The sequence below is a fragment of the Pediculus humanus genome, genomic scaffold (assembly GCF_000006295.1).
Source record: "Pediculus humanus corporis 1103172108309 genomic scaffold, whole genome shotgun sequence".
In the NCBI taxonomy this organism is placed as follows: Eukaryota; Metazoa; Arthropoda; class Insecta; order Psocodea; family Pediculidae; genus Pediculus; species Pediculus humanus.
Genome location: NW_002987878.1, coordinates 410,834 through 424,451, shown reverse-complemented (window position 1 = coordinate 424,451; position 13,618 = coordinate 410,834). Strand labels below are relative to the sequence as shown.

The window sequence follows — 13,618 nt, the reverse complement described above, 5'->3', positions numbered from 1 at the left end:
TGCTTCTATCATTATTATTATCATTATTATTAATTATTATTTATTATTATTATTAATTATTTTTGTTATTATTATTAATCATTAATCAATTAACGAGCAAACGCCGCGCAGCATTAAAAAAAAAGAGTGTTGAGCTCTTTTTTTATTTATTTAAATGTTTAACATAATAAAATTATTAATATTATTATTATTATTATTTTCATTCTAACAGCTTCGAGCGGAAAAAGAAAAATTTTCCCACTGGAAGGATAAATTGGAAAAGGAAAGAAACGAGGCTTATGCTCAGGTGATTAATTTTCATTTTTTTTCTTTTCTTGCAAAACGCTTGCTTAATTAACGCGATCGATTTTGATGTTTTTTTTTTTTTGACCATTTCCGGTTTAATTTTTATTTCGCGTTTCCGGTTTTTTATTTATTTATTTATTGTCTTAATCTCAATCGACTCGTCGTTCGGGTTTGAAAAAAATTTAAAATTAATTAATTTTTAACGGTTTTTCTATTCCTCTCTCTCTCTCTCTTTCCGTAAAATTCTCCAAAACGAACTGGAAAACTTTGGAATCGATTCAATTTTTAATTTTCTATCTCTATCTCTTTATCTCTCTTTCTCGGGTTACTTTAAAGGTTTAAAAAATTATTATTATTATTATTATTATGATTAAGAGTTAATTAACAAGGTGGTCGAAAGTAATTAAAACGCTCGAATAATTTTTTTTTGTCGTAATTAATTGCGAATGTTGCGTGCGTGGGGGGAAAAGGGAGGGAAGGAGGGGGAGGGGAGAGGGCACGTCCGCTACAGGCTAAGAAGTTTAAAAAAAAAAAAATCTTTTTTGACGTGATCAACGGAGCAGAAGATTTTTTTTTTTTTTTTTTTCCTAAAATTTTATTTTATGTCGAGTCAAGGTTGGCCAACTTGTAATAACGACGAGAGCATTGTATTATTATTATTATTATTATTATTACTTAATTGGACGCGAACGGAAATCGACGCGTTCGGATTAATTTTTTTCCTTCTTTTTCTTCTCCTCTTCTGTTCTTCTCTTATGTAAAAAATGATGAATGGGTGTCGTGGCTTTAGACAAAGGACGATCACGATCGTTCGATATATCGAATCGAAAACGCGAATTTAAAAAAATCGATTAATCGAAAGTCGAAATTTTTTTTTTTTTTTTTAATTTTCAAATCCGTAATGTCCGGTACGACATTTTTTTTTTTTTTAAACGAAATTTTTTATTTTCGATGGAGGAAAAAAAAAGGTTGATAATAATAATAATGGTGTTGTTATTATTATTATTATTATTATTATTATTATTATTATTATTGAATGGAAAACTTTGTTGTTTTTGTTTAAAATGTAAAAACGTATTGTCATTTTTCCAGCTGAAATTGCAAGCGCAGGAAGCCGAAAACACAAGGAGAGGTTTGGAACGAGCTCGACAGGAAATCGTCCGACAAGTGACGGCCATATCGGCGGAAAAGGATTTCCTGGAACGCGAGGTAAAAAAAAAAAAAAACTTAAAAAGCGTAAAAAAAAATTTCTCCAGTCAAGTTTTATGTTTTTGGAGAAAAAAAAAAAAAAAAATTTTTTTTTTAATTGAGAGCTTTTACTCTCGACGAATTTGGCATCGAAATCAATTTACCGGTTTTTTCTTTTCTTTCTTTCTCCAAAATTCCAGCGAAAAAAAAAAAAAAATCTTTTAATTTCACTTTCTTAGAAATTTTTTTTTTTTTAGACACTTTGCGATTTCGACATTGAACACTCTTGCGCGAGAAAATAATAATGATGATGATAATGATGATGATGATGATAATAAATTTGCCAAAAAAAATTAAAATTTCTACAATGGAATTTTTATCTATCAACCATCATCGCTATTATTATTATCATTATCATTATTATTATTATTATTATTATTATTATTATTTTCGATTTCCAAAAAAAATATTATTTTAAAGTCTTTCCAGTTATTCGTTTCCCCTCCCCCCTTTTTGTTTTTTTTTTTCGTTTGTCGTCTGGAAATTTTTTATCGTATACGTTTTTCCAATGATTTGTTATTATTATTATAAATTAATTGAGTTCCAGTTGCTGGAGCCACGATTTTTCTTCTTCTCTCTTCGTTTTCAAGTTTTCCGCCCCCCCCCTTTTCCCCCTTCCCCCCGTGCGAAATATTTTTCGATTCCGTTCGGGGGATTTTTTCGTTTTCCAGAACGATAATGATTCGTCATGACGATGACGTCCGTCACGGTCGGTCGTGAATAACAATTTTTTTTTTTTTCTCGTGTTTTCTCGTTCCCACCCACCAACACAGTCGATTTTATCTGATGCCACGTTGTTGTTTTTTTTCTTTCTTCCCCCCCCCCCCAACATGTTTAAAAAGCGTGTAATTGTAACGATTTGTTTTTTTGTGAGGAGAAGAATCGTGCGAGCGTTCGATTGTTTTTTTTTTATAGAAAAAAAAACATTCTCGCGTTTCTTCTGTTGTCTTATTGATCAAATTATAAAATGAAAAAAAAAAAAAAAAAAAACAAATGGAAAACATGTTCCCTTCGTGTCTTTTTGTGTTGATGATGAAACAAGATCGTGTTTGTTTTGTTTGTTTTGTTTTTTTAATAATGTTTTCGTAGAGAAAACTCGCGCGTGCCCCGTTCGGTTGTTTTGTTGCGTTTGTTGAGCTCAATTAAAACGTTGAAAAAAAAAATAAAATAATCGAACGAGGAGGCGGGGCGAAGAGGAGGGGGGTAGGAAAGAAGAAGAAAAAACGAACAATCTTGAATGAATGAATGAATGAATGAATGAATGATGATCGTATTTGCATGAATTAATTTTTTTTTTAAATAATTTCTTTCGGGTAGAACGAAGAGTTAAAAGAGAGATTGGAAGTGGAGCGTGCCGGAGCAGGTCATTGTCTCATGGATCTCAGCCTGCAGAAGAAAAGAATGTCGGAAAACGTTGTGGGTTTGGAAAAGGAAGTTTCGGAATTGAAACTCGCGGCTCGTCAAACGGCGACGCTCAACAGTCAACTTAAAAAAGCCATGAAACACTTGGCGACGTGCAGGAGGAAAAAATGTTCGGTGTGCGCGTACACGAAAGCATCGTTCGGAGAATACGCCGGACGTAACGAGTGAGTGGCAAAAACAAATATGGCGGCGAACGTTCGTTTGAACGAACGAGTGCGAATGTTTTTATCGTTTTTTCGTTTATATTTTCAGCAAGAAATTGTTCGCTTGCTTTCAATCTCCGTTTCAAGATTTGAGAAATTGGATGAGGCCCGTTCCCGGACAGTTGGATCCACTGGACAAATGCCTACCGGATTTCGAATATCCGTCATCTTGTTTGGATAAGAGTTTGGACACGTGTCCGGGACTCGATCAGCAACCCTCGCCCTATCACTCGGTCAGGTCAGATTATTCCTTCCGACGCACGTATTCGCTGGGCCGAGGAGGTACTTGCATGTCCTCTCCCAGCCCGTGTCCGAGCCTTCCACTTTCTTGCTTAACAAATCCGCACATCAGTTACATTGACGAAACGAGCACGGTGTCGGAATCGAGCAGCGATTCGGGTCAGGGAGAAGAATCGTACAACATTCCTCCCTGCGCGGGAGAAAGTTCGTACAACGTGTCTGCGTGCACGTGCGTTTACGACGTGCACCCGGACGAATCGTTGACGTCGACGACGATGACGACGGCGACGTCGTCGTCGGCTCCCCCCGCGAACAGAGCTTTCTCATCGGATTCGGGATTCTCGTCGGAATTATACGATCCCAAGCAGCAAACGGTCACGAGTAGTAGCGGAAGCACCAACAGCACGACGGGTGCCAAATGCAAATTGGAAAGATCAAAATGGACGGCATCTTTTCGTAAGCTCATTAACAGGGTATCGAGAAAGCCAAGCTCAGGATCGGAACTCACCTAAAAAAAAAAAAAAAACCGTTATTAGTCATCATCATCATCATCATCATCATTACGAAACCTCGCGACCACTAAGAACGCACAATTTCCAAAGCGTATTAATAATAATAATAATAATAATCGTTTGCCAAGCGAGTCGTTTCGTTTTCGTTCCTATACAAAAAAATACGTTAATAATAATAATAATAATAATAATAATAATAATAATAATAATAATAATCCGTAGAAAAAAATTAAAAAATCGGCTTCATTCGTTTAACGTCGCCGCCGTAACCGTTTCCGTTTGATGATAATATAAACGTTGTAATAAATTTTCATTTATAACCTGGAAAACTGGAAATTTTCCTTTTCGAATTTCATCGACGTGTAACGATGTATTTGGATTTTACTACTGCTACTACTAAATATTTTTTTGGCTCGTTTGTTTGTTTTTTTTTATTGATTTGAAAAAATATTTTTAAAAAAAATAATTTACTTACACGCATGGTTTGAAAAATTGATTTAGATGTTCCCATGTTTATTTATGAATTAGAAAATAATTAAAAATATTATAGTCGGCAGTTATTTATTAGTTAATAAATAAATAAATAAAATGTTTGTAATTGTAAATTTCCAGTTGTTATCATTATTATAAAAAAATATTATCAACGGAATTTTCGTTTGTTTTAAGGGGTATGAGATGATTGAATAAAAATGGCGATCGAAATTTTCTTTTTGTTTTTTTTTTTTTTCAATTGTAAATTATTATTATTATAATAATTGGAAAAAGTTGGTTGTTTTTTCGTTAATTATTTATATTTATATCAATATATATATATATATATATATATATATATATATATATATATATATATAATAATTTTAATAGATATGAAAATAATTAAAATAAATAAATGAATGATTAATGGTTGTTGATTATTTAAAAATAAAAAAATGTTTTAGTTACGGGAGCGAACGCGGCGCGCGCTCGCGTCGCACTCGTAAACACGTGTAGTAGCGAATCTACCGGCGAAAAAAATAAACGACTAGTTTGAATCGATGAATCGATCGATGCGTCGATATATCGATTTAGTAAGTAATGGCGAACGAATATCCGTTATGTTTAATTAAAAATTTTTATAAAAAAAATGAATGTTTATGCGGGAGTGTAGTAGTTTTTGCATTCGTGATTGATTAATTATATTTATCGTTTGTTTAAGTTCAGGTTTTTAATAATTATTCACGTTAATACGTAATGAAAATATATTTATAGTAAAAAGAAAAAGAAAGGAAAAATTCTCGTTTTCTCAATCGTTTGAGATTACGTTTGAGTTTGATTGATTTCCTTTTTTTATTATCGTTTTTAATTCGCGAGTTGTTATGTTTAATTATTATTATTGTAATTATTTAAACACGTGACTGATTTGTAATGTTTTTTTATTTTATTAATAATTTATTTAAAAAATAATAAAAAAAAAAAAAATTTTATTTGATATATATATATATGTATATATATATGTTAAACGATGAGGTATCGGTTTAATTATTATTATTAAATGTGGAAAAAAGAAAATAAATGCACGCGAAAGAGTGAGAGAGAGAGATAGATATAGTTTTAAACATAATATTATTATTATTATCATCAAAAACACGGAAACAAAACACATAATGGACTTATTGAATCACATTGTACATGTAAGTTTTTTGTTTTATATGATAATTAAAAAAAAAAAAATTGTCAATTGTATTATCATTATTAATAACGAATCGATCGATTGATTGATTGATTATATCAAACCCAAAAAAAATAATAATAATAAATATGTGAAACGGTTTTAAATAAATAAATTTTAATTTTTATCGGTTAAATTATTTTTTATATTTGATTTTTTCGTTATATATTCAATACAAATTTTAAACATTCTTAAAATAAATTTTCACATTTAGTTTATTATTATTATTATTATTATCACATAGTTATTGATTTGAATAACAGAAATGATTGATGATTGGTCCGAGGAATGTTTTTTTCCATTTATTAAATAATAAAAATTATATGAGATCAATTTTTTTTTTTTTTTAAAATTGTTTCTGGAGAAAATTTTCCAGTTAAATTCCAGTAAAAAAAAAAAATAGTTTTAACTGTTTCTTCGATTGTTTTGATTGTTGTTGTTGTTGTTGTTGTTGTGATTGTTGTTTCTCACGTTTTCCGTTCCGTGATATATTTTTTGTGATTGTCCGGGTCTGTGACTTCCCGACGATCTCGACGTTTGTATTTGTGAATTTCTTTGATGTTGAGATAGGAAATCCGTGGGTGGTACTCGAACGTGGGTACCATCTATAATATTATCGGAATTATCCGTTTGATGAATCATTTGTAATTCTTGTGTACGACGACAAACGGATGGAGATGAATTATGTACGTTCCACACTTGGTTTGTGGTCCCTGGAAGAAAATAAAGGGGGGAAGTGGGGTTGGGGCGCATTAAAATAATGTAAAATTACATGTTTTATCATTATCATTATCATTATGAGTACCGTTGTTGTATTGAAGTGCAGGCCAATCATTCGAAATAGGTAATACTCTATAACCGTCGGTTTGTCCAACCGGAAACGATCTATGATGACCGGAAGAAGTTGTTGTTGTTGTTGTTGTTTTTATTATAACGGAAGAATTTTGAACGTTTGGTGTATTTAATAAAATACTAGATGAGGGTGATGGATTCGATTGTAGAGTTTGATATTGTCTTTGTACGTCAGATGTTTGAAGAGTGTATGGTGGCACCACTGGAGGTCCTGGATTGTAATTGCTTAATATAACTTTATGTTTTAATGCTTCTTCGTAAGAAGGCGGACTTTGTGTTATCGATTGGCTAGGTACGAACAAACCTAAAAAAAAATTAGGTATTATTGGGAACATCTAAAACTTTGCTGTGTTTAACAAATTTTTTGTCTTTGTTTTTTGTCACTCACGCTATTTAATTAATAATCATTAACAAACAAACAAACAAACAATTGATTGTTTTCTCTTACCCATACAGGGTGTCGGATGTATTGGAAAACTAGTCGGAGATAAACCTGATGAAGATCTATCGGGATTATTATAAGGGCTGAAAACTCTATAGGATGCTATCCACGCTTGTTGATGTGGTCCAGAACTTATTTCTTCTAATTCTCTTGCTATTTCCTGATGTCTTCTCCTTCTCCATAATTTCCCACTTAATTTCATTTACAAAAATTATTATTATTATTTATTGGAATACAATTAAAAAATAATAATGATGAAAATATATATAATTACCAGTTACAAAATAGTTTAAAACCTAAATACAACATGGCACCTATTGTCATTATAATTAAACCTGGAATAATAAGATCTCTAACTGGATCGAATTTTCCACTGTACATATCATCATCTAACGTTGGAAGACATTTTTTCCTTTCGAGGTCCCAAACGTAACCCCTGCAATAAAAATAAAATAAATCACGTCCGCCATTTTGTTTAACCGACCACCGATTGTGACATTATAACTAATTAAAAATGTTTTCTGTCGGTGTGTGTGTGTGCGTGTGTGTGTATGTTTTCTTTAACAACTGTACAATCCTATTTTTAATTAAATATAAGATTAATCCTTGTATTATTATTATTATTATTTCTCAATCTCATTTTGTGAAGAACTGTCTCTTCAAGACAGTAGAATCATAGCTGTATGATTGGATACTATAGAACAGGTTTTGTATTGTTAAGGGTTTTAAGGTACACACACACACAATCCAAACAGAACTTTCTAGAAAGAATTTCCTTCATTACCTTTTACACTTGCATATCCTTATATCATTTTTTAAACAAAGAAGATTGTAATCGCCCAATTGGCATTCTTGATCAGAATTACATCTTTCCCCATATAATTTAGGTGCTGGAAAAAATGATAGTTTGTGTATTAAAAGAGATGTCCCCATTATTATTATTATTATTAATTGTTGAAAAACTTACGTATGCAACGATATAATCCCGATTCGTCTGGATCGCAAACGCATTTATTATTTTTACATGTATAACCGGAAAAAAGCATACATTCTCCAAAACCTTCACAATTTTTCATACCTTGAATGGACAAAAAAATATTATAAATGAGTAATTGTCATCTATATCAATAAGGTATCGTTAATTGTACCTGTAGTTGGTGGAACTCCATAACCTATGTTAATAATAATGACAAATAAAGCACAAAATTGTAATCCAGTCGGTTGGAATGCCATTTTGTTTTTTTTTTTAAATTATATATAACGTTCATAATTTCATTTTTTGAGCATTTTTTTTTTTTTTAATTTTGGCACTCGATGTTAATTAATAATAATAATAATAGAAACAATTAAAATTTTATTCATTTACATAAAAAAAAAAAAAAAAAACGTTTCAAATTAAATAAACTTGTTGCTTTTTAATATAAGAAATCATTTTTTTGTCGTTTAAAGTGGCACCAGTTAAAATTTTTTTTAAAAAAAAATTAACGACGCGATAAAATCGATTAAAATAAATTAATAATTAATAAATATCATACTTATTATTATTATTCGTTTTTTATTTATTTATTTTAAATAATTTTTTTATCACATAAAACACATACATAAAATAATTTTCAAACGTACGCGTACGAACCAATAAAAAAAAAAAAACGTAAATCCGTTATTAAATTTTTCAAATTCTATTGTTTTGTCTCGTTGTCGTCACTATTATTATTATTATTTTAATTTTTTTTTTTTCAAATGTCAGCAATTTACTTTCGTTTTCAACGATATTATACGACCGAAAACAAAACTAACAAAAAAAAAAACAAAACAAAACAAAAATACAAAATCCCGATGTTAAGTTGATGATGATATCACATTTTCTTATTCGAAAATAATAAAATAACCGACAGCGCATGTCAGCCATATCGATCTGAAAAATTCGTTTTTTATAAACTGAACGTTCTCTCCCTCCCCTTTCCTCCCCTCACTCTTCACCAATCGCAATCGTTCTTTTTATCTTTTCAAAATGGCGGAGGAGAATGACGTCATAAACGGTAAAATTTAAAACTTTTTAATCCGTTAATAATCTCTGCGTCTATTTCTCTCTCTCTCTCTCTCTCACACACACACACACATTCGTATCGAATTAATATTGAAATAATTTTTTTTCGTTTTTTTTGTTTTTTTCATTTTGGGATATTTTATTTATTTTAAATTTATTTATTTAATAATAATAATAATAGTGATGATGATAATGATGATAATTTTAAATTTATCGCAGTCGTCATTCTTTCCAACGGTTTTTTATTGTTATTATTATTATTGTCATATATAATAATGTCATAATAAATTGTTTTATTTTACATTTGATACTCACGAATGATTCGATTGTTTTTTTCCACTCTCTCTCTTTCTCGAAAATATAAAATTTAGTTTGAAATAATTGATTTTTGTTTGTTTTCTATGAATTTTTACATTTCGTCCTTCAACTTCCTTTAAAAATAAAAATACGGTTAACAGAAATTATGTTTGACGTAGGTCTTGACAAAAAAAACGAGTTGAAAAAAATTTTAGTTACAAAAAATTACGTATAGATGTCGTTCGAATCGATTAATAATCGGGGCAGGAGACTATTCAAGCCCCTCCCACTCTTCGAATTTTCTATCTCTTTTGACTCCCGTTCTCGTCGCTCGGTTGCCGTTAGAATTCTTCTCGGGCAACAGTCGAGGCCCTAACATCGTTTTTCGTAGTAAAGTCGTTTTCAAATTCAGTCAGAGGGAAAAAAAATAAAAAAAAAAAAAAAAAACAATCAAAATGTCAGGTAAAAATCTTGCTGATCCAGTTTCTTTTATGAAAGATTTTGCTGCCGGTGGTATTTCTGCAGCTATATCAAAAACGGCAGTTGCACCCATCGAAAGAGTAAAACTTCTTCTTCAAGTTCAACACATTTCCAAGCAAATTAGTGAAGAACAAAGATACAAAGGTTAGTGGTTAAAATAATATTTTGTTTTATTATTTAATAATCGTTTTTATAATGATTAAATTCGTACAAGTGTAAAAGATTAGTCGATTTTGTAAAAATCGATGATTGTATCAAAAAAAAGTCTCCTTGATACGATCACGAGATCAATGTTTAAGAAAAAAAAAAAAATTTTCTCTCTCACTCTATCATTTTATTGATTTCGAACCGTTAGAAACAATATTTGAATTTTTTTTTTTTTTTTATTCGAATATTAATAAAGTCAATATTTAATGAATTGACATGTTATTATGCTAATGAAAATTAACAATTAGTAATTTACTTCAAATGAGTGCCACGTGTGGATTATAGACATAAAAACGTTTAAAGGCTATTAAATACGTGTAGAAAAAAAAAAAAAACCCGGTAATTCAAATATTATTATCAATGCCAAATTTTTTTTTCTAAGAAAAAAAAAAAAATCAATTAATAAGGTTAAGCCAAAGGAAAACGTATAATTCAGGGTAAAGAGAGAGAAAAAAATGAAGACTTTGAAAAAAACAAGATGGCGGCGGATTTGCTTTTTTTTCAAGGTTTTCGAGTGCGAAAAAAAAACTCATTCAAAGGATTCATTATTATTATTTATTTTATTTTGTGGTTTAAAAAAATGATATAAACTTGAAATTTTTTTGGAATTTATTTATTTATTTTTTTTTGTAAGGTCAAATGTCTTCATTATTATTTTTCGTCTATCAAAATTTTGATATTAATTTATTAAAACTGGGTCAACGGATATTAATGGCCATGAAAAATCGATACGTTGAAAATTTTTTTTTAATAATTTGAAATCTCATAGAAGTATTATCGCCGTGAGATGATTAATTAAATACCTTTTTGTTTTTTTAAACGGTTAGAAAAAAAAAAAGAAAAAAATTTATTTGTTAATTGGTTATTATAATATGGGGCCACCTCCTCCGCCCTTCAAATGAAATTAAACTAAAATCCTAGGTCAATTCACTTTTTTTTTTTTTAAAAATAATTTCTTTAGCTTATCCTAGATTTAATTTGATTTAATGCCAAAAAAAATAAAAGAATAAAAATTTTTCTGATTTTGTAAATTAATTTTGTACATGTAGAACAAGTGAGGAGAATTTTTTTGTCTTCTCGAGATAATTTGAATCTTTTTGATTTCATCCCAAAATTTTTTTGAATGTCAAATATAAAATAAATAAATAAATAAAAAATTTGCCATCATTTTAACTAGAACAAATAATTATTTGCCAAGAAATTGAATCCAAAATTACAAAAAAATTATTTTTATCATATCGAACAAAAAATATTGTTGCATAATGATGTAAACCTGTTATACACACACACACACTCGGTTTTTATTTAATATAACATCTCTTACCACTTTTACTTTTTTTTTTTATAATAATTTTCTCTCTTTCTCTTTCTATCTTTCTCTCTCTATCTTCTTTTAACATATATGTATGTTGCCTATGGTTGTTTTTTATTTTTTTCAATATTGAAAAGCATTGAAATTTGTTTTTGTTTTAATATTTTTATGTTTAAAATATTATTTTCCTATTGTTTACCTTTTATCGAAAAAAAAATTTTTTAATTCAAGGTGTTTGATTTTGTCGACTGACATCCAAGGTGGCACACATTCATGAGTGTGAAAATGTTTATCTTCTCTCTCTCTCTCTCTCTCTCTCTCTCTCTCTCTCTCTCTCTCTCTCTCTCTCTCTCTCTTTCTGTCTCTCTGTCTCTCTCTCTCTCTCTCTCTCTCTCTCTCTCTCTCTGTCTCTCAATCTCTCTCTCATCTGACTTTATATGTTGATTTCGAATGATTTTCATTTCGATATTTGAATTTTGGTTAATAATGTGATGATCATTTTTTTATTATTATTATTATTATTTATAATCGATAGATATGATTTTTTTTTTCATATCATGTGAGGGAAGAATCATTATTATTATGTTGACACATTTTATGTGTATGTTTTTGTCCCTGTGTGTTTGATTGCATAAATTTTTTTGTGAAGTATTTAAGAATTATTCGAGTCTTCTTCTTTGATTATCAGTTGTGATATGTGTGTATGTGAGTGTGTGTGTGTGCGTGTGCGTGTGTGTAATAATAAATAGCCTATATATTAACATTGAACTCATTACCTTATTCTAATTTTCATCTCATTTTTTTTTTCTGTTGTTGAACTGATAACAATGTTTAAAATAAATAAATTGATTTTATGTTTGTGTCTGCTTCAAAATTGAAATTTTTTTTTTTGCTTTTGCAATACCTTTAAGGTGTGTTTGTGCGTGCACGTGTGTGCACGTGCGCGTTTGCGTATGAATTTGTATTTATGCGTGTATAATTTTTGTTTTTTTTTTTTTTTTTTTGCCTTTTAGGTATCGTGGATTGTTTTTTGCGTATTCCAAAGGAACAAGGTTTTATGAGTTTTTGGCGTGGTAACCTTGCCAACGTAATTAGATACTTTCCAACTCAAGCATTGAATTTCGCATTCAAAGACAAATACAAGCAAATTTTCCTCGGCGGAATCGATAAAAACACTCAATTTTGGCGTCACTTTGCGGGTAATTTAGCTTCGGGTGGTGCCGCTGGTGCCACGTCCCTTTGCTTCGTATACCCCCTTGACTTTGCTCGTACTCGTTTGGCCGCCGACGTGGGCAAAGCCGGAGCCGACAGAGAATTCAACGGTTTAGGTCACTGCATTGCCAAGATATTCAAATCCGACGGTTTGGTGGGTTTGTACAGAGGTTTCGGCGTTTCCGTTCAAGGTATCATCATCTACAGAGCCTCCTATTTCGGTCTCTACGACACGGCCCGGGATTTCTTGCCCGATCCCAAGAGCACGCCTTTCCTCGTTTCTTGGGCCATTGCTCAAGTAAGTTTTTGCTCTTTTTCTCTCTCTTTCTCTCTAGATGATACGAATGTTACTAATATCATTATTATTTTTTTTCTTTTTCGTAGACCTTTCCTCGAATTCGTCCACCCTAATTATCCTGTAACCGTCCAATAATAACAATAATAAACCTTGATTGGAAAAGAAAATGAGTGAAACTAACTCAATCACCGATCACTACTAACCTTTGTTATAAACCTGTGGATGTTTATAGGTACACACGATGTGTAAATCCTTAATTTTTTTTTTTTTTTTTGCTCTCTTTTCATAAGAGCATGTCGTCGACATGATGATGAGTGCGTCAAAGTAGAAGAAGACAAAAAAAAAATTAATTTTGTGTTTGTGTTTGTCGTTTGATTTTAGGCCGTGACAACCGTTTCTGGTATCGTATCTTATCCCTTCGATACCGTACGTAGGCGTATGATGATGCAGTCGGGTCGTAAGAAGACGGAAATCATTTACAAGAACACGATGCACTGTTGGGCAGTCATTTACAAACAAGAGGGAGGCGGAGCATTTTTCAAGGGAGCCTTTTCGAACATTCTCAGAGGTACGGGAGGAGCTCTCGTATTGGTATTCTACGATAAAATCAAAGCTCTATTGTAAACACGTGTTCGTTAGGACTCATTGAAAAAAAAAAAAAAAAAAATCTTATTGCAAAAAAAAAAAAAGAGAAAAAAAATTAATTAGTATTTTCCATTTTGATCATTCAAGTAGATCAGGTCGGATTTCATCGAGGTACGATCAAGTATTAAAAAAAAAAAAAGACAACCAACCCTCCTACCCTCCCCTTTCACTCTCTCTCTCTCTCTCTCTCTCCTACACTCCCTCTCCC

General features: G+C 30.7%; 3 protein-coding genes across 3 annotated transcripts; 2 read left to right on the top strand and 1 right to left on the bottom strand.

Moving 5' to 3' along the window:
* Positions 1-2,907: 2,907 nt before the first annotated feature.
* Positions 2,908-3,910, top strand: Phum_PHUM580850 (uncharacterized protein; the record flags this gene model as incomplete). Its single annotated transcript, XM_002432289.1, has 3 exons — positions 2,908-3,119; positions 3,208-3,627; positions 3,715-3,910. 3 exons carry the CDS (start codon positions 2,908-2,910, stop codon positions 3,908-3,910), a joined length of 828 nt encoding a protein of 275 aa, XP_002432334.1.
* Positions 3,911-6,023: 2,113 nt separating this feature from the next.
* Positions 6,024-8,145, bottom strand: Phum_PHUM580840 (uncharacterized protein; the record flags this gene model as incomplete). The annotated part of the gene is made up of 7 exons (XM_002432288.1): positions 6,024-6,331; positions 6,424-6,774; positions 6,919-7,103; positions 7,217-7,348; positions 7,697-7,802; positions 7,880-7,990; positions 8,061-8,145. The coding sequence occupies 7 exons, from the start codon at positions 8,143-8,145 to the stop codon at positions 6,024-6,026; spliced, it is 1,278 nt and encodes a 425-aa protein (XP_002432333.1).
* A 1,463-nt stretch (positions 8,146-9,608) lies between these two features.
* Phum_PHUM580830 (ADP,ATP carrier protein, putative) lies at positions 9,609-13,397 on the top strand. Its single transcript, XM_002432287.1, has 3 exons — positions 9,609-9,880; positions 12,269-12,765; positions 13,147-13,397. Exons 1-3 carry the CDS (start codon positions 9,712-9,714, stop codon positions 13,387-13,389), a joined length of 909 nt encoding a protein of 302 aa, XP_002432332.1. The 5' UTR covers positions 9,609-9,711; the 3' UTR covers positions 13,390-13,397.
* The last annotated feature ends 221 nt before the right edge of the window (positions 13,398-13,618 follow it).

Bases quoted from the DNA above. Each gene is read 5' to 3' on its own strand.
- Phum_PHUM580830 (XM_002432287.1), top strand. From the start codon at position 9,712: ATGTCAGGTAAAAATCTTGCTGATCCAGTTTCTTTTATGAAAGATTTT. The intron at 9,881-12,268 runs GTTAGTGGTTAA...TTTGCCTTTTAG, and splicing joins TGAAGAACAAAGATACAAAG to GTATCGTGGATTGTTTTTTG. The intron at 12,766-13,146 runs GTAAGTTTTTGC...GTTTGATTTTAG, and splicing joins TTTCTTGGGCCATTGCTCAA to GCCGTGACAACCGTTTCTGG.